The sequence below is a fragment of the Hevea brasiliensis genome, chromosome 15 (genome assembly GCF_030052815.1).
Source record: "Hevea brasiliensis isolate MT/VB/25A 57/8 chromosome 15, ASM3005281v1, whole genome shotgun sequence".
Classification (NCBI taxonomy): domain Eukaryota; kingdom Viridiplantae; phylum Streptophyta; class Magnoliopsida; order Malpighiales; family Euphorbiaceae; genus Hevea; species Hevea brasiliensis.
The window spans coordinates 72,651,891-72,672,681 of record NC_079507.1 but is presented as its reverse complement, the minus strand read 5'-3'; the positions used below and the strand labels follow the sequence as shown (position 1 = coordinate 72,672,681).

General features: G+C 34.7%; 1 protein-coding gene and 1 long non-coding RNA gene across 3 annotated transcripts; both read left to right on the top strand.

Annotated features, from left to right (window-relative positions):
- Positions 1–388: 388 nt before the first annotated feature.
- LOC110632774 (uncharacterized) lies at positions 389–7,143 on the top strand. The gene is made up of 11 exons (XM_021781099.2): positions 389–1,315; positions 1,417–1,681; positions 2,503–2,665; positions 2,791–3,544; positions 3,677–4,103; positions 4,188–4,369; positions 4,546–4,705; positions 5,106–5,333; positions 5,437–5,787; positions 6,354–6,455; positions 6,575–7,143. The coding sequence occupies exons 1-11, from the start codon at positions 759–761 to the stop codon at positions 6,812–6,814; spliced, it is 3,429 nt and encodes a 1,142-aa protein (XP_021636791.2). The 5' UTR covers positions 389–758; the 3' UTR covers positions 6,815–7,143.
- An 8,937-nt stretch (positions 7,144–16,080) lies between these two features.
- Positions 16,081–20,591, top strand: LOC110632764 (uncharacterized). Of its 2 annotated transcripts, none has more exons than XR_002490695.2 (3): positions 16,081–16,496; positions 16,711–16,800; positions 17,399–20,591. It is a non-coding gene; the product is annotated as an uncharacterized LOC110632764 (long non-coding RNA). The 2 variants fall into 2 exon arrangements; XR_002490694.2 differs by having other exon boundaries at positions 16,083–16,496; positions 16,711–20,126; positions 20,274–20,591.
- Positions 20,592–20,791: the final 200 nt, after the last annotated feature.

The following is a 20,791-nucleotide window of genomic DNA, read 5'->3' as shown; positions in this document are numbered from 1 at the left end:
CATAATTCTTGTGCAGGCTATTCGCTCATGTATTGGCAACAATTGTTTCTTGCTCTGATCTTTGAGAGCGGAATCCTTTCCCTTCTGTATATCTTGCTGATGTATCTTTGATTGAATGAAGTTCTGTTTATTTAAAAAAAAAAAAAATGTTACTGATATTTTATATAAAATTAATATATTAATATATAGAATAATACATTATTATAAAATAATAAATAAAAGATAATTTAACAAAATTTTATAAAACTCATGTATTATTTTATAATTAATTTGCTATTAATATATATAATTTATATAAAATCCTATAACAACTAATAGTTTTTCGTAACACAGAGTGCCTTCTCTGATGATTAAAAAAATGAGCGATCGGGTCATTTTTCACACCCCGGGACATTCAATTTCTGCCCCTCTTTATAAATTAATACCCCCTTCAAATTATAGCTGTGCACTGTTGTCTCTACATTCTAGGGTTTTCTCTACTTTTAACTTAAAAAGGAGCGGTTCTGGTCTCTATTCTTCTTCGTCGACCGCTCCTCTTGAAATTTCCCCTTTCCTTCCCTCTAATTTCTTGGAATTCTCACGCTCACATCACTGAATTTTCCTTTCCCACAAACAGCCCCTTAGGATATTTCTCTATATCTTCACTATCACAACATTTCCCCAAGCCTCTTTGTCTTTAGAGGAAAAAATCCACAAATTGCATTTCCCTCCCGACGAACACCCCCCCCCCCCCCCAAAGTTCGGTTCGCAATTATCCAATGCAACTGTCCGTTCCCACCGAAACCAATTCAAATGCCCTCCAAAACCTCGAAAACCCTGGATCCCCAAAACCCACTTTGACAGAAGCTAATTCTTCCTCTGCAGCTGCGGCTTTGGCGGCGGCGAATGATGAGGACAACAATAAAAGTGATGATAATCTGGATGACGAATTGGTTCTCGATGTTACGGGAAAAACCATGGAATTTGATTTATTAGAGAAGGTCGACGATTCCGTGGAGGGGTTGTATTTGTACAAGAATGTATTTAGTTTCGTTCCGAGATCTGTGGGAAGGCTGGGGAAATTGAGAACGTTGAAGTTCTTTGGAAATGAGTTGAATTTGTTTCCAGTGGAATTTGGGAATTTAGTGGGATTGGAGCGCTTGCAAGTAAAAGTTTCAACGCCAGAGCTGAATGGGTCGGGCTTGAATAAATTGAGAGGGTTGAAGGAGCTTGAGCTGTCAAAAGCTCCGCCTAGACCTTCTGTTTTCACGGTTTTGAGTGAGATTGCTGGGCTGAAGTGCTTGACCAAGCTTTCTGTTTGTCATTTCTCCATAAGGTAAGCATGTAAGTGTTTATGAATTGTGGTTGGGAATTTGGGAAATTTAATTTTTAAATGCTGGGCTACTTAATTTGCTTTGGACCTTCTTTTTGCTGCAGATACATTCCTCCAGAAATTGGATGCTTAAATAGCCTGGAGTACTTGGACCTCTCATTCAACAAAATAAAGAGTTTGCCTATTGAACTTAGTCATTTAAATGCATTGATATCACTGAAAGTTGCGAATAATAAATTAGTTGAACTGCCCTCCGAGTTGTCCTCATTGCAAAGATTGGAGAACTTGGACCTGTCAAATAATAGGTTGGCGTCATTGGGGTCTCTTCAACTTGACTTAATGCATAACCTTCAGTATTTAAATCTTCAGGTATTTCTCTGACAAAACAAGAAGTCGTCTATTTTCCAGAATCTTTAAGGGAAGATTGTAATGTACTGTCGTCTCTGAATGGATTTGAAAGATGTATTGTCTATTGGTACTTTCTAAAGTAGTTTAGTTTTTATTGTTTCTATCTAGAAAAATTCTTAGTTTTTTTTCCCTAGAAAAATTGGCATTTTTACTCTAACTTGTTATCCAAACGTTTTATGTTAGGCAGCTTTAGCAATTTTTAGTTATTCTTTGTTTAGTTTCATATCTCTAGTCAAATGATAAGCAATTTGCTTTCTTTTTACATTTTTCTTGATTATTTTAGAATCATGCTTAGTATGTTTCCATGTTAGAACAAGCACTATTTGTATACTTTCTTTGATCAGACCTTTGTCACTTATGTAAAATTTTGTTTTCATGGTATCTTATGTCACTTTTTTTTTTTTTTGCTTTCATAAGTTGCAATGCTGTTGATTTTTAATTGCACTTGTTGTTTCATGGTAATTAGATCTCTTTTTCATATTTATCTTGTCATGTTTGCAAATGAAAGATAGTGTGGGGTCATTTTGCCACTATTAAAGATGGCTGCACTTCGCATTCTCTCTTGATGTTGTGAATGTTGATGATGTGCATTCTTTTGCTGTTTATAAAATTGAGTTTTCTAAATATTGTCAGTGGATGATGTATTTTTGACATCTTAAAAGACTTTGTCATTTAGAATGGATTTTGTTGTTCATTTTTTAAATTATTTTGCTTGCATATGGATGTCTGCCTCTATAAATCTAACTTTATTTAATTAATCTTTGTACTTTTTATTGTTCAAGTACAACAAGCTTCTCAGTTGTTCTCAAATACCAGCATGGATATATTGCAATTTGGAAGGAAATGGCAAGGACTTGTCGAACGATGATTTCATCAGTTCTTCAGTTGAAATGGATGTGTATGAAACCTCCATTCAATCTGACAATAGAAATTTTTCTTGTAATGGTTAGTGCTTTAAGCTCATTTTATCTAAATGCCCTCTGCAGGTGACATTTTTGAAAATTTTTTGTTTTACATAGACTCCTTAAGTTTTTATCTAACCAACTTTGGATCATCGTGAAATGTTGCAGGTTCTCTTAATGCTGCATCAAGCATATTAATGGGATCTTCATCGAACAGTAGATGCTTTGCCGCTCGGAGGTCAAGTAAGCGGTGGAAACGTCGTCACTTTTTGCAACAGAGAGCTCGCCATGAACGTTTGAACAACAGCAGGAAGTGGAAGGGTGAAGGGCATACTGAATTATTGACTCCAAAGGAAACTGATAATTCCAAATCAGATAACCTCAATGTGCTTACCTCTGAAAATTGTGGAGGTACCTCAGACATCATAGGCCTGGATGATGACAGTGAAGATAAAGTAGTACATCCTGGTGAAGTTGAAGCTGCAAATTTACATGCTAGTGATGAGGGTGATAGAATCAGTTCTGAGAATGGGTTTCACACAGAAAATTGCTCGTGTGACCTTGAAACTATAGGTAAAGGTGGGGAAGATCAGTGTTGTGTGCATGAAAAATCTTTAGCCTTGACATGGAATGGAGCTGGTGGGGAAGACAAGGGTTCATCTTCAGAAAAGCCCAACTTCAATTTTAAGTCAAAGAGGCATTCTGATAGGGATCTTGATAATCCAAAACCATTCAAGTGTCGAAGGCCAACAGGAGATAGGTCGAGTTTATCCTGCAAGTATAGTGAACTATCATTTTGTAGCATTGAGGACCATCTTCCAGATGGCTTTTATGATGCAGGACGTGACCGGCCTTTCATGCCACTAAGGAGCTATGAACAAATTTTGCATCTTGATTCACGCGAGGTCATTCTTTTGGACAGGTTGTTTTATATGTCAACTTATGTCAATATCAGCATCATCATCAAATGCTGGATTTTTTTTTTATTTTTTTTTAAGTTGATCTTATTGCTTGTTCAGTGTTAAAGGCTGGTTGCTTATGTTTTGTCCTACAGGGAGAAGGATGAAAAGTTAGATGCAACAGTTCTATCTGCCCAAGCTTTGGTCTGCCGCTTGAAGAGATTAAATGGTTTTGTCAAGGAGAGGAATAAGGTTGCTGTTGATAACTTGCAGATTGCCTCACTGCTTGCACTTTTTGTATCTGATCATTTTGGAGGCAGTGACAGAAGTTCTACTGTTGAAAGGACACGAAAAGCTGTGTCTGGTTCAAACTATAGTAAGCCATTTGTTTGCACATGTTCAACTGGAAATGATGATGGTATTAATGCGTCAAAAAATATTTTGGGCACTTCAGAAGATATAATTTTCTCTGATCTCTGCGAGAAATCTTTGCGTTCTGTTAAAGCAAGAAGAAATTCCATCATAGTTCCTCTAGGAAATTTGCAGTTTGGAATTTGTAGGCACAGAGCCTTGCTAATGAAGGTAGTATTTTCTTTCATTCTACTATATGTTATTTGGACATTCATGTACACTTGTGTTAATCTAATGAAACTTAAATTGCTCCAGTATCTATGTGACCGAATGGAGCCATCAATACCCTGTGAACTTGTCAGGGGTTATCTGGACTTTGTGCCGCATGCCTGGAATATCATTCTCACAAAGAGGGGTGATACATGGGTTCGCATGTTGGTGGATGCATGTCATCCTCATGATATAAGGGAAGAGACTGATCCGGAGTATTTTTGCAGGTCAGTGTAGAATGATAGTTCATCAGTGTTGGTACATAGAAACGTGAGAAAAATTGAAGTACTCTTCGTACACAATCACTTAAGATTATTTGATTGGTCATCATATTTTTTTGCTTCTCCATTTTATTTGTCCAAGTTTAAGATCGTTTATCTTGTGGATTTCCTTGTTGCGCTAGGTACATTCCACTCAGTCGGACCAAAGTTTCTCGTTCAACTGAGAGCATGCCTGATCCTGGTTGTTCTATAACTTCTTTCTCCACGTGTGATGAATTAGAAAAAACTGTTTCTAGTACCATTATTGAATGCAAGCTTGGATCAGTTGAAGCTGCAGCAAAGGCATGTTTTTTTTTTTTTTTTTTTTCAGGCTTGTATTGTCAACGAGCAGAAAATGCACTTGTTACTTCTGCCTACTAAATCTAGTGATCGTTGGCATTAGCATTTGATGTGAATGTTTGGTGATTTTCTCATTATATTTTACTCATGCAAAATGGTCAAGTACTGATTTTCATTTTTATGGCTTTTCATTAAAAAAAAAAGATTTTCTTTCACTAGGAGAATTTTCTTTTTGTAGAAGGTATCCATTCCATTTTGTTGTATTTTACCTGATGTTGATTAAATTTTTTGTTTTATCATTTGGAGTATGATGGCACTCTTGTTATTTTCATTTTTATTTTTTTAGTACAACTTAGAAATGCCTAGCAAACTGTTGATAAGTTGTTCTTATTTGATGGTGCAGGTGCGTTCTTTAGAGATACGTGGGACTTCAGTGGATGAGATTAGGAATTTCGAGTACAACTGCATTGGGGAAGTAAGAATCTTAGGTGCTTTGCAACATCCCTGCATAGTTGAATTGTATGGACATCAGATATCTTCAAAGTGGGTTCATTCAGAAGATGGAAAACCGCAGCGCCAGATATTAGGGTCTATGATTCTTATGGAGCATGTTAAGGGGGGATCTTTAAGGGTATTCATAGTTCATCTTTTTTAGTTGGTCAATTTTATAATGTGGTTGCTCTACATCTTTTCATTCATGTGCGTTGCTGATTATTATTTGCTTCATGCAACAGATTTACATAGAGAAGATGTCAAAAACTGGCGAGAAGCATGTACCAGTGGATTTAGCTTTGTGTATTGCTCGAGATGTTGCATGTGCATTGGCAGAGCTGCACTCGAAACACATAATTCATCGCGATGTGAAAAGTGAAAATATTTTGATTGATTTAGACAGTAAGAGAGCTGATGCAATGCCTGTTGTGAAACTCTGTGATTTTGACAGAGCTGTACCTCTTAGGTCATTCTTGCATACATGTTGTATTGCTCATAGAGGAATACCACCACCTGATGTTTGTGTTGGAACACCTCGCTGGATGGCTCCAGAGGTTCTGCAGGCAATGCATAAACGTAACCTATATGGTTTGGTATGATGTTTCTTCTGTCTTAGATATTCCTTAAATTGGTTGCTCACATTTCCATTTCCATCTGTGAAATAACTGTAAGGTTCTATAAGAGCAAGTATAAGAGTGAAGTCATTAACGGTATCATATAGATTTCTGTATTTTTTTTTTCAAAATATTAAACCATAACTCTTTTTCTTTTATAACCTTGATTTGAGAAGGGAATGTTGGGAGAACAATCCTAGATTGTCATCAACGTAGTGAAAGATTATGTAGTACTTTGGACAAAGGTGAATTATTGTTTATTGTAGAATTTTATAATTTTTTTTGTTACTTGAAAGTGACAGACTATTTGGTATAGGATACCCTTATGATTTCTTGAATTTTAAGTATTGTATACAACCTTCAGGATGATTGTGTTGGCTGATGACCATATATTTTATTTATTTTTTAAAAGTTTGTCTACCATAGCAGAAAAGGTTATTTCAATGGCACATATGCAGCATATGTTCATATTGTAATGTAATTTTTATATTTTGAGTTGATGTAGCTTCATTAATGAATTAAGTAATTCTGTTGTCTGGTTGTAGGGAGTGGATATTTGGTCATATGGGTGCCTGCTTTTGGAATTATTGACTTTGCAAGTTCCATACTCTGGCTTATCTGAATTCCACATCAATGACCTTCTTCAGGTGCTTCTCTTTGAGAAAATCCACTAATAAATAATTGCCTTTTAATAATACAGTAATAAGTGATGTTTTTGTTATGCCTTGGTTTAAGCACTTTCATTTATACTCTTTGAATTAAACAGATGGGCAAACGACCACCATTAACTGATGAACTGGAAAGATTAGTATCAATGAATGAGCCTGCAGCCACCCAGTCTGGCTCAGATGTGGCAGGGCCTGAGGCTGAATTGGAAAATCTAAAATTCCTTGTTGATTTGTTCATTCGATGCACAGAAGGAAATCCAGCTAACCGTCCCACAGCAACTGAAATCTATGAATTGTTGCTTGTGCATACAAATACTTTCACTAGTTCAAGGAATTAGGTGCATGTGTAGATTAACCTTTAGGAAATAGTTCATTCCTAGTCCCAAATTTTTGTAGCCCTAGAATGTTGTATTACTATATTTAATATTTATTTCCTTTCAAATCAATTGGTTGGGCTTATCCTGAATTTGTTATAGCATAATTGTAGTTACAGGTTTAGGATTAGCATCATGAGCTTTATTCAGTGTGACTTTGCCCAGGATTTAGATTCAAATCAACACATTCTGCCCCTGTAATCTAATTGGGATCATTAAATTTTGTATGGGTTGTGCATTTGTAAGCTAACCTATTTAAATTATTACATCTATCAATGTTGGATTTGTTTGAAGCTTTGGAAAATGCTCTCTGATTATTATCTGGTTAAATGGATAATTGGAGGCAAATATATTTTATTTAGCTTGTCACCTGTGTGGAAAGTCATGGATATATTATTTTGGCTGAAGCAATGTAGTTACTTTTTGTCAAAGATGGCTGCTGGATCATAAGAAGAAATGTACAGGGATTGGGGAGTAGTGGAGGTTAGCTGGACGGAGTTAAACAAAGGGAGGGTTCTACCAGGGCAAATTTGCTATGCTGGTTCTGTCTGATTCAATTCAATGGTCTTGAGCAGCGAAGCTAAGGAAAAAAGATTGGGGAAAAGAGGTGAGAACTACGAACTCTTTGTTCGCCGGTTCACATCCATGAAAGGAAGTAGAACCCACATGGACGCTAAAAGTGTTACGGACGATCTTTGTCCAGGGGGAAGCGACCTTTTACTAGTGGGATGACAAGAAATTTGATTAAAATCTATAATAAATTATATTATTATATAATTCTAATAATAAAAAATTTATTTAATTGTGTATATTTTAATTAATAATTTATATAAAATATATTTTTGTTAAGAATTTATATTTAATAATTTTATAAAATATTTAAAATTTAAAATAATAAAATATTATATTTTATTTATTTAAAACAATATAAAAAGTATATAAAAATTATTAATTATTATAAAAAAAATAAAATAATAAATATTCAACACTGAAATCTGAAATCATTGCAGCTTTTATTTATTAAATCTAAATCTTTTTATGTTAAATTATATATTACCTAATTTGTTCCAAACTGGACATTTAGAAGCACAAAATCCTTTGTTATCTCCATTTGCCACTTCAAAGCCTATTTAAAATTTTACAAAAATAGTTTCATGTGATTTGCATGATAGCATTAAAGATTAATTTATTTTAATATTATTATAATATATTTAATGTATAAATAATTTTTTAATATAATGTCTTATAAATAAATAAATTAAAAAAAAACATTTACGATGTTTTTTCCCATTTTTCATGAGAAACAAATAATGTTTTGCAGTTCTCTGAGTCCCATAGGGAGAGCTATGTACCAGTGGGTGGTGTGTCAATTCATATCACTCAATTTTTAAAGATAAAAAAAAAAAAAAAATTCCGCATATATTATATATTCAATATGACCATTAGAATAATTTTTAACTTTATCTTCTAAAATTTAAAAGACACAATTATCTTTTTTTTTTCTTTAATTCTTCATTTTTTTAATTTTCATATTTTTTCCTTTCTATTTTCATATAATCACAATTTTCTTTTCTTTTTTTCTAATTTTTTTTCTTTTATTGTTTTGATTTTATATTTTTTATCCTTTCTTTTTTTTTTCAACAAAATTAGTGGACATATTCAATTTCATTAAGTAATTTTTTTTATTTTACATATTTATCAAATTAATGTTAATATCATTTGTTTAACTTAAAATTATAAGCGTTGAAATGCATCTTTTACGATAAAAATTGTGAATACTTAATTTTAAAATTAAATAAAAAAAATTAATTGTTAAATAATTCTTTAATAAATAATATGTAAAATAATTTAACACACAATCATAGAAAATTTTTATTATTTTATGAATAACTTGTAAAATAATTTTTTATTTTATGCGACTCAATTCACTCCCTTTTTATAACACGAAAAATTATAATATAATTTATATATAATAATTTTATTATAATTATTAATTATAATGAGTTGGATATGTATTTTATCACAATCCATCGTAATTGAATTATTATAATTACACCGTAAAATTCCATAAACACACACCCCCTTCACCGAACCTAACCGGTTGCAAAAACAGAACGGACAGAAAATTGCAGCTGCCCAAACTTTCACCAGTCGTGAACGGCATCCTCGCTGCTTCTAAAGCTCAAGGTGAGCTTCCTTGCCATGGGGATCTTCAAAACACACATACTCCCAATTGACCCATCTCTTCCATAATGAAATCCAAGAAAATCAAAACAATAATGAGACCCTCATATTTAAGTAAAATAAATAAAATGAGATAAGTCAGACAAGAGTGGATTGTGGCCAGGGAGAGCATCTGGAGCTATGGTGACTGTTAAACGACCACCTCGAAGGGCGAAAATCGCAATGAAATCAATTTATTCCATCATCTGCAGTGCTGCTTCTTGGGGATCTTAGGCATGCTCATCATTTTCAGCCCAGCATCCAGTGCGCTATTAATTTGTTCTCCTTCCCCCATCAATTGTCTGCTTTTCCTTTCCCTTCATCGCCCAACAACAGCAGACTCGCATCATCGAAAGAATGGAAGAAATGAGTCTTATTCTTTGTCATGGTTATTATTACACGGCTTTCCATGTGGGTGTCTCATTTTGAGTTGATGTCAAGGTCTATGAGAAAGATTTGTGAGATATAATTTAGAAAATTGGAAAGATGTTTTAGGTTTGGATTTGGAAGATTTGATTATGCTGATTAGGCTATTGCTAAAATGTTTGGGATTGGAATTTTTTTTTTTTTTTAATTTTCATTTAATAGTCAAATCCATCAGCAAAAGATAAAGATTCATTGATATGGGAAAAAATCCTAAAGGCTAAAACAAATTAAGGAGTTCAACTAAATATAGGACAGACTAAGCACTCGCCTAGTTTAAAGTCTAAAACAAAAATTCTCTCATAAGCTCAAGCCAGATAAACTAAGTTTTAGACCTACAAAAAAAAAGACCATAACAGGCTATCCAAGCCAAATCAATCCAAATAGTCAAACTAAAGAAAAGGCCAAAGCCTAGCACAAACCAAACTCTAGAAGTGGTTTGACCTGAAGTAGGATTCGGACAAGTTAAAGGCTATGCCGTCGTCTTTCTATCCAGATTGAAACAGGGTTGTCTCAGCAGACTCGGTTATAAATCGAGAAATGCGGTCATCGACCACCCTAACCTCTTAGCAAAACACAAAACCAACAGGAGAGTCACACTGCCATAAGCCTTGGAACCAAGTCATTGCATGTTTCATCGCAGGTTTTAGATCGCCCTCACAGATGAACCACAGCCTGCAAACAAACAAACACAACACAAAGCCAAAATCTATCTACAGCCACACTCAGAGGGGTGAGGGTGGAACCACTCCGGACTAGAGAAGGGGGGTCGTCCCCCGCCCAAAGAGCAAGAAATGGCTGACTATGCTCGGCAGAGGCGAGATCTAGACTCCGATGGCGAAATCCAAAGAGAGAAAAAACAAGAGAAGTTTTCTTGTTTTCCCTTCTTCTGCAAATTGTTATATAATATCATGTAAGTCTTAAAATAAACTGAAATACAATTTTAAAAGTGTCAAAAAAAATCATATGTTATTATTATTATTATTTTAATTTTCCCTCTATATATGATACAATCTGTAATCTCTATGTTAGGCTTTCAATGATATTCCATCATCCTCTGATTACTTGTAATAGAGGGTGTTTGTAATCATTTAACGTTCTTCTCTGCCAGAAGAAAGAGGTGTCTGTCTCTCTCTCCCTTTTTTTTTTTTTTTTTTTTTTACTTTTCGATCAAATAAATCTAAACATTTACGTCGTTGATAATTATATTCAAAACTTTTAAATTTGAATAATTTAAATATAACTTTTAAAATTAAAAATTTTTATTTAAAATTTAAAAAATTATTTAAAAATTTTGACTTTTTATACCTGAATTGAGTGGAGAGAGCGAATTTATTTAGTCAATCCTAAATTTTTAAATAAAAATTTAATTGAGTTGAGTTGACTTTTTACACCTGAATTATCATATAGCATGTCATATCATGTTTTTTAATTTTTTTTATTTGATTCATTGTTCTCTCTTGCCCTCTCTCTCTCTCTCCTCATTCTTTCTCTCTTACACTATCTCTCTTCTGAACAATCAAGCTCAGTGTGAAATTTTTACTCTTTTATTTGGAGAGAGAAAACAAGGGAACAAGGGAGAAAGGGGGAAGAGAGAGAGAGTACGAGGGAACAAGGAAGAGTGAGAGAAATAATCAAATAAAAAAAATTAAAAAATGTGACGTAATATGCCACAGGATAATCATATATAAAAAAGTTAAAATCCTCAAATTAATTTTTAAATTTGAAATAAAAAATCTTCAATTTAAATTTTAAAAATTATAATTAAATTATTCAAAATTAAAAATTTTAGAAAAAATTTTGATTTATTTAGACAATATGTCTTATTTTTTAAAAAAAAATTTATAGTACGTCTGAATGCAGATGCAGTGCTGTCTTGAGACAGCAAAACATTTGATTAGAAAGGAACAGCCACTGATTTTGCTTTGTTATTACGTTGGCTTGGAAGGAACATCGGAGCTGGTTAATGATTCACTGTTTGCCTGCAGTGCATGAGACATATATCCTTTGATAGATATTGACCAGCTGATGAGATAAAGAGAGCTCACAGCTGTTTTTATCTCGTCTCTGCACTTTGGTGTTTGTCACCTATTCGGTGATCATAAAATGTAGCCTGCGTATTAAGGTATCAGTTTGCTAAACAGAGAATGAGATATGTAAATGTCTCCTCCACAGTACACAATGACACTGTTTTACAGTGCAAAGGGACCAGCTTCTGGGTACCCTCAACTAGTGCCAAGAAGGGCCATTTTCCCGAGTTTTTAATAGGCTATGCTTCGTAGGGGTGATTAGGGAACACAATCACCAAACGCACCTCTCTCTCTCTCTCTCTCTCTCTCTCTCTCTTCCAGCAGGGGACCATCTGTCCCTTGTGTAGTTGGTCACGCGCGTGTTTTGACATGTGTGGTGGCATCATATGCTGCATGGACCCGCTAGATTTATGTGCCATTTGGTATCATAATTCTATCATGCAAATTACACCCTTTTTCGGGTATCCATATAACTTCCCACATGACTTTAATGATCCATCTTTATTAGAAATCCCATAAAGAGACTCAGAACTATATTCACCAAATTCTGCTGACCAAAAATTCCATGTGACGCTTGATTATGAAACCAATTCTCCTACTTTATCCGTACAAGAGTCTTAGGAGCCTACGAGAGGATATGCTCCCACTATCTGCTTTAAAAAAAATCCACTATATTCTATACCATTCCACAACGTCAAACCTTCAAATTAAGAATACGAATACAGAAGATTGTTGCTACTTTAGTTTTAATTGTAATGTTGCACGAATGGTTCATATCTTTCACTGGGTTAAATTGACAAGGGCTGATGGGAAGCTCAGTGATCATATACATTAGAAAACTACAAATTTAGGCACGCCTCTTGGCAGTACGTAACTGGACCACGCCTAAGCTTTAAGGAGTTGAACTGCAGGCTAAAAGCTAAAAGATTTTAATTATGTGTGAATCCACGATAGTCCTTCTCAGAGAAAAAAACGTGTTAGTTCGGTGTTAGAATTGAATTATTCAACCTGTGATCCAGTGGCTTTGCAATGGCGTGGTACGATTGTTCGTTGTGACACTACTCACAACTTCATAGCTATAGCATTTTATAAAAACTAGGCTACAGCTGCTTCCCCGAAAGAACACATGAAAGTTACTTCTGTACCATCAAAAGAACATTACGTAAATATTTGGTAATAATTCATTTAAAAGGGGCTGTGTTACGTAATGAAATACTTCATAATCTTGGCAAATACGTGCCTGCCCTTTGTTAATTAATGGATTCCAAGGTAATTAAAATCCGATAATGGGAATCTTGGAAATTTTGTGTGAAATTATATAATATCATACTGAGAAAGAACACTAGGGAGAGCAGATGTGGGAATTGCATATTGCATCAAATCAAAGAAGAAACTCTTGAATACTACTTGATATCTTATCGTTCTGCGTGGAAATCACTTATTTTGGAATAGATGCTGCTTGATTTTTATATAGTTATCAAAGTTTAATCTAATTCCCATTAAACAACCTTACAAAAAAAATCCCATTAAACAATGGATTAGTTCAAGCATGCAGTCTATAACAAAATTTTGCTAGGTCTAGAATGGATTCCGCAATCAGCTGACAGACATCGGCAACTATTTTGGAACAGATAATAATAGGAGTGCCCATCTGGATTCATCCTTTTACTAAAGAAACCATTAATGGCTTGACAAGTAAAATATTCGAAACCTTATGCCTCTATTGATCCTTCTAGTTCATGAGCGAGCAGGATTTGATTTGGGGTACTTGCCCTCCAACACCATGTAAAAAAAAAAAAAAAAAAAAAAAAAAAATCTTGAACAGTATGTGATATGTTGAGCCAATTAATAGAAGGAAAACATTGCTAATTAATTTGCATCACTGACTGTATAGATGCAATACTTTTGGCATATATATTCAAGTGTTCTTTGAGGTCAGTTCTTGTGCTTTGAGATCAGATTTTAATTTCGGTGATTTTATTCTTTATCGCATGGTACATTCAAGATAAATAATTACAAAATATCATATAAATTTAATTTTAAATATATCTCAGATGTATGAGTTTTTTACTTAATTAATGTTGATTTTTTTTTACGAATGTTTTGCGGCTTAAGCTATAAGGATAACATATTTAAAAAAAAAAAATCAGTAATTATAGTTTTCATTTAATTTCTCTCTATCTTTGAAAGCTTGGAAAATCTCCACGACTTGTTGATTATTATATAGCAATTAAATTAAATGATCTGCAATTGGCAAATATTATCTAGGATAGGCAGATATATATGCTGAGAATATTAGCTATAAACCCTAGTCATCGTTAGAATATAACCTATGTCTGCATAAGGTGTAAGGTAATTATAAATTTATAATTGGAGGGTTAAGTGTTTGATGACCCACTGCAGTACTATACAGAGTTATAATTGAAGTGTTAGGTGTTGATTGGCCCACTTCATCGCAGATAGAGAGAACTTTCCAATGATAGCAAAGGTCGATATCGTTTAGAGAATATTACAACCGAAGGAATATGTTCTAATACAGAAAAAAGAAAATTAAATTAAAACGATCATATGAATATATGATAAAGAGTGAGTTAAAAAATTTTTTTTTTTCAAAAAAAAAAAAAAGAATGTTATTCCATTTGGATTAATCAAGAAATGAAATCTCAAAAGATTAGGCAAATCTAATCGGAGTTATGGTTTTATTACATCTTATAAATAAATGCAACCTCGCTGAAGCCTTCTTATTATTCTAGAGAAAGAGTAATTGCATAATTTGGTTCCATTATCACATCTAGTGCTAAGGAACAAAGCTTAACTGAAAGGGGCAAGAAAAGTTTATAAATAACAAACTAGTCTTTTTCTTGATTGTCCATGTCAATTGTTACTAATAACTACTGATGTGCAGCTGGCACCAATCAGATGTGGGATTGTCAAGAAATCAAGATATGGCAAGTTTGTAAAGAAAAGGTTATCGTCAGTGACCAAAGCAAAGATGCTTATATGGAATTCGATTAAATGCACATAATCACATACTCAGACAAAGATTCAAATCCATTTTCTTTTCTTCGGGTGAGATGATGCTCTTTCCTTTATCCTTTTATTGTTTTATTTGTGAACCTTATGCAACACCTATATCAAACCATGCATAATGGTCCCCTCATAAGCTACTATATGGAGTTTAAGTTCATCTTTTGGCGGGCAAATTACCAAATGGGTAATATTAAAAAATTAAATGAACAAAAAGGGATGGAATATAAACTATTTACCAAAAGGGGTGAAATTTGATGACTTGGCAGAGAGAGAGGGGGACATTCAACTATGACTAGCGTTTAGGCACTAAAATAAAATTAAATTAATTTATGTGGACTGAAATGGAAAAAACAATATAATTCAAAACGCAGGATGCTACTTAAGGTAGCAATCCACGTTGCCTCTCTAAATATATTCTTGTCTGGCATGAAATAATGTTGAAAATAAGAAAAAAAAAAGCATCTGGCAGCAAGGTTCTATCATAGATAGCGACCAAGACGTCATATCTGATATATTCTCTTTTCTCATCTAGCGTGAAGTAGATAAAGTAAAAATAGAAAAAAAAAATTAAAAAAGCTACTTAAAAGCTAGGCGCTACTATAGGTAGCAACCAAGGCCTCTGACAGCCTTATGAAATTCCATGCTAGTCGAGGGAATCATGTCAGACGAGGGAATATGTCAGCTAATGCGTGGCAGCCTTGGTCGCTGCCATTTGTAGTGCCGTGCTGCAAGTAGGTTTTTAGTTTTTTTTTTTTTTTTTTTTTCTGGTTTCACTCATGCACTTTTACGCCAAATGAGGCTGCAGACGCCTTGGTCACTACTTATAGTAGCGCTTATTTTTCGGGTAGCTTTTCTTTTTTTTTTTTTTTTTTACTTTATCAATTTCACGCTAGACAAGAAAGGGAAATCTGTCATGTGTGACGTCTTGATCACTACCTATGGTAATACCTTGTTGCCAAATGCATTTTTTTGATTTTTTTCTTATTTTCAACATTATTTCATGCCAGACGAGAATATATTCAGAGAGGCAGTGTAGGTCGCTATCATAGGTAGTGTTCTGCATTTTGAATTATATTATTTTTTCCATTTCAGTTCACATAAATTAATTTTATTTTATTTTAGCCCCTAAACGCTAGTCATAGTTGAGTGTCCTTCTCTCTCTCTGCCAAGTCACCAATTTTCACCCATTTTTGTTAAATAATTTATATCTCACCCCCTTTTAGTAATTTAATTTTTCAATATCACCCCTTAGTAATTTGCCATCTTTTGGCTGATGGGTTGATACTTGCTATCCTTCTCCTAGGTTACAATGGGCGAGAATTGAAAGGTATGAAGGGTCCCCTACTCTCTTAGGGCCCAACCTAAAAAGTTATTAATTAATGCTCTTACAGTATATATAAAAACACTCACAAACCTGTCTGCAAAACTGCATGGTGCCAAGTCTTGGCGTGACAATATTCAATTTGCATCATTAGGGACCACTCCTCACATCTTGCATTTTATTTTATTTTCATAGCTTTTTCACAGTCCTCTTCCATATATTCCTTCACCAACAAAAATAAACTTTCATAAAATCTCCTTCAAATCTCCTCCCTTTCTCTTCTATTTATACTCCTTTATCCTCCCTTCTCTATGTCCCATAACCTCCAGATAAAGGACTACTTCAAGTACTTCCACCGACTAGGCCTCTCTTATTTATCTCTGGGATACACTCTGCAATGAGTGTATTATATTTATGCGTCTTCTCATCGTGCACCACTATCAGTTGAAGCTGCCAGCTTGATCTTAACTTCCCCCCATTGTTGAGGAAAGATCAGATCATGTGGCAGTTTCACCCGGTGTTGGTCGCACGAGAAACCCTAATTCCACTCATAACCCTTATTTCCACTGTTATGCTTACATGGGCTATTAGGGTTTTCCTTGCTCAATCCCTAGAAAAGGTATGTGATCTACTTGTACATGATTTAGCGGCATCTGGGTTTCTTGGGTTTGCCTTTTCATGCCTGTTTGTACAATTTATTTGCTTCTTTTGTGTATTTGGTACATTGATTTTGGTGTTTCTTCATTTTTATTCTGTCAAACTTACGCGGAAAAGTGTTTGCTCCTTGGGCTTGTTAGGGTTTTCAGTGACAGGATTTTTGTGTCTCGGTGCAGTTCAATGATTCCAAGGTCTCCATGATGCTTTGGTGATTGAGCCTTGACATTCTTTTAACTTGCCGTACACAGCTTTTACTAATAATTTAGGTATGCATCTTCTATTTCCTGTGTAGGATTCTAGACAAGAATTTTCCTCTGTGTATGATCTTCCGATCTCATATCTATTTGTTTAGGGTTTCTATAATAAGCGTTATGGTTCTCACTTATAAATTCTGCTCCAAATTACCAAATAAAAATAGTGTGTTCTTGTATCGATGATCCATACCTATAAACCCTGACACATATTGCATCTGACATCTTCATTTTTCAGTTGAGCTAGATTAAAGCCTAACTTAATGTTTTAGCTAGGGCTCAAAATGCGTGCGTGAGAGAGAGAGAGAGAGAGAGAGAGAGAGAGAGAGAGAGAGAGAGAGCGAGATAAGAGAGAGATTCACATGTGGGTTTACATTTATGGTTTGCAGTGAATTAAATTAGTCTTAAAAATTTGAGATGGGGAGAGTAAATGAACGAAGTATAAATCTAAATATTTTTTGCAGTTCCTTAAAATTATGATCTAAGTTGGCATCACTTAATTTTTCACTAATATTATGGTTTGAATCCAGCTAATTAATCCAGTTTTTGAGTTTTGCATTTCTTTCTTTCCTTTCCTTTCCTTTTTTGTCTCCTCTCTCTCTCTCTCTTTCAGGATCATATGGAGCAGATTCGTTCGAGCTTTACATGTAGTGAGTTGGATCTTGGTTGCTAAATGTATCCGGTACACATCTTTACATTTCCTGATAAAGTAATTGAGATATATAACCAGCTGTCATAATATGTCAATTAAGACAAGAAATACAACTTAAAAAACCTCGTTCGCCAAGTTCTTTCAAAACAAGAAGGGGGAGGAACTGCCTGACAAATGGAGAGGTAAAGTTAGTGTAGCAATAGAACGGTAAGATATATATTGTCCTGTTTGAAAAGTTTTAATCCGTGAAGAATCTACAAGACAATTATTCTATATATTCAGTATCTCTGTGATGAAAGCAGGGATATGAATATCGCTCTTCTTGTGTCACTTATTTTCCTGATCACTTTCTTGTGTTTCTTCCAGGTTTGAAAGTAATCACCGAAATCAAAGGTTTGAGTACAATTGCTATCTGTGATCAGAGGCTTTCTCTGAGAAAGTAATCACCGAAATCAAATTGATATATTTGCTTGGCACATTTGTGCTTGAAAAATTCTGATCCTGGTTAGACTTTGATTATTGGATATAATGTTATTCCCAATAAATCTCTATTTTCATTATAATATAATAATCCAAATTTTATTAGGATAAGACGTCACATCTTACTATAAAATAACTTATGCGAATCTCCTTCACTTGATGAACTTTGTCATAAGTTCCTTGAAGCCCATGCTCAAATCTACTGCTTCGACACCAAGACCCCTGTACTCGTTAACCGAAACTTAGCACATACCCTGTTATCAAGTAGTTTTGGAACAGTTGTAAATTATCAACATGGAAGGCAAATGAATGGCTATAAGAAACTAAAATTATCCAGTTTAAATGTGAAAGTAAAATGACCATAACATTGATTTAGAAGTAGAATACGGTCTCTCTTTTTTTTAATCCACAGTGACTTGGTGATGATCACAGGTTCAACCATATGCGAATAGCCAAGAGAAGGGCTTACAGTTCACAATGTTAGCCTAGGTGTCTCATGCATTGGGACATCTTTTCTATAAGTAAATTGTGAAAGGAAAATTTGTTTTTGTAGTTCCTGAACGGTTGGGATAATGGCTATTATTTATGTTGTTTCGAACTGTTAAACATTAGCATGCGAACCCTTGTTCTAGTTCTTTCTTCATTTTTTTTTTTTTTTGTGATAAACTCAAGTTCGTTCTTCTTAGTACAATGTTACATATTCTTCTTTGATGCAAGGACATCGCACATATGCACATGGATTGTAGAGTGTAGAGACAAAAGTATTATATGATTATGCAACTGTGAAGTCTGATTTGATTTCCCTATCAACCTTGGTTGTTGGAGTTTGGCCCCTCTCTTTTGGCAGGAAGCTCTAAGTGAACAAGATTCCACATAGCTTTCTTTTTTGCTTGGTACCCAGTTAAGCAAAAACGTCATTTGTTTGATTCTCCCAACTCTTTCCAGAGATTGCATTTGTCAGTTATCATCAATGGAAGACATCAGGTGGAGAATCCATTGACAAGGCCTTGTTACATTCCATTTATGGATGCTCTTTGGGAGACCCATTATGCTAGACAATGGTAATGCAATTAATTGGTTTTCTATAAGGACCCGGGAATGGCTCGCGTTCAATTATTGAAAGTGAGATTTCAGTGAAAAAGTTAAAGCTGTGCGTGTGAGAGAGATATAGAGAAGGGGCAACGTTATTATATAGTTTTAGAGCTAACTTGTACATACTTTGGTGCACAATTCAAATACATCATTACATGATTTTTCATCACTATGTACTTTCTCTCTCTCCAATAAATAATTCCCTTGCACTCCTTGTGAAATACTTTTGCAATGTCATTTTGTCTTCCAGTTAATTGATATTGCTCTAAATACATAGGATGTCTCCAAAGAGCTGGAATATTATGAAATATAAAAATTTATGTACAAACCGAAATCATATCTATGTGGATTCAATTAAGCCAAAATCATCATTATTTTACTTCCTCCTACTCTCTATTTTTAAAGAGAGAATTTCTTTCTGATATTATAGTTTTCATCAAAGGCTAGTCCTCTTTCTCCATCCCTTTTAGCGGTTGCCCCTTCCCTACCTGAACGTGGGTTCTCCTCTCCCACCCTTGAGTGGGTTGTGTACAATTTTTTGGATCTTGTTGGTTTGCTGGTTGAGCTTCTTGGTTAACGGTCATTTGTGACCTCCTGTCTAGGGTTTCTCCGTTGTTGATGATGGTTCTGCAGAGGAGGGCAGTCTCGGGGACGTTCACGACGCTGTGCCGTTTAGCAGTTGCCCCTTCCCTACCTGATCTCCTCTCCCACCTTTGGATGGGTTGTGTATAGTTTTTTGTGTCTTGTTGGTTTGTAGGTTGAGCTTCTTGGTTAAGGGTCATTTTTGGCCTACTGTTAAGGTTTCTCTTTTGTTGATGATGGTTCTGCAGAGGAGGGCGGCCTCGGGGACGTTCACGACACTGTTAGTGGTGCCCAGTCTCATAAAGCCTATAGGAGAGTGAGATTAGAGCTTTACCCTCCTCCCCTGATTTCGGTGTCCGTGTCCTTTGTGTTTCATTTTCTAATTGAGTTGCCATGGTGAAGCCACATCTTAGCCAAGGGCCTGATGTTGTTGATAGGGACGTCTCCTTCAAGCATTTTGGCCGATCTTTGGTCCCTTGTGGTGCCCTTGTTAAATCCCACGAAAAGTATAAACGTAAAAAAATAAATATAATTGGTTAGATTACTTGACTTGATTAATATTTTTTATGTGTAAAATAATTTAATTACTTGTATAAATCTAAATTAAAATAAATTTAATCATAATTTGGACAGCACTCCCTCCAAAATTAACAGCCCTCTTCTTGTTTTGCCCTTGATATAGGTTCTGCGTCCCCATTTTTAAGATATGGTGTTGATGTTCAAAGCCCAGCATTCCAAAGAGTCATGCATGGCTCACTAGTTCTTTAGCCAGACCATGGGGTGGTGTTTTTTGGGGAAACATTATCAAGAGTTGTTAGCCGAGTCTCAAATTCCCTTGGTGCTTCAACAGGACTCATCTTCCCTCCGGCTACCTGGTTGGCCATCCAATGGCGTTCGCTCCTTTTTGGGTGCTGTGCGGCACTTTTCATCCGGTTTGAGGGTTTCAGATCTGAGCCAACGTTTCTCTATTCTTTTAGAGTGGGCTGCTTGTATGATTTGAGTTGGGTATGCTCTTGATTTTCGGGCATGGCCATTATCTTGTAATGGGGCCTTTGAATCCTATTTTCAGTGAACGAATCCTTCTATCTTTCGATTAAAAAAAAAAAAGGATTTGATTGGCTTTGTACCGATTATTTGAATTATAAATTTCACATTTAGAAATTATAAAAATAAAAAAATAAATATAAATGATTTAATTGT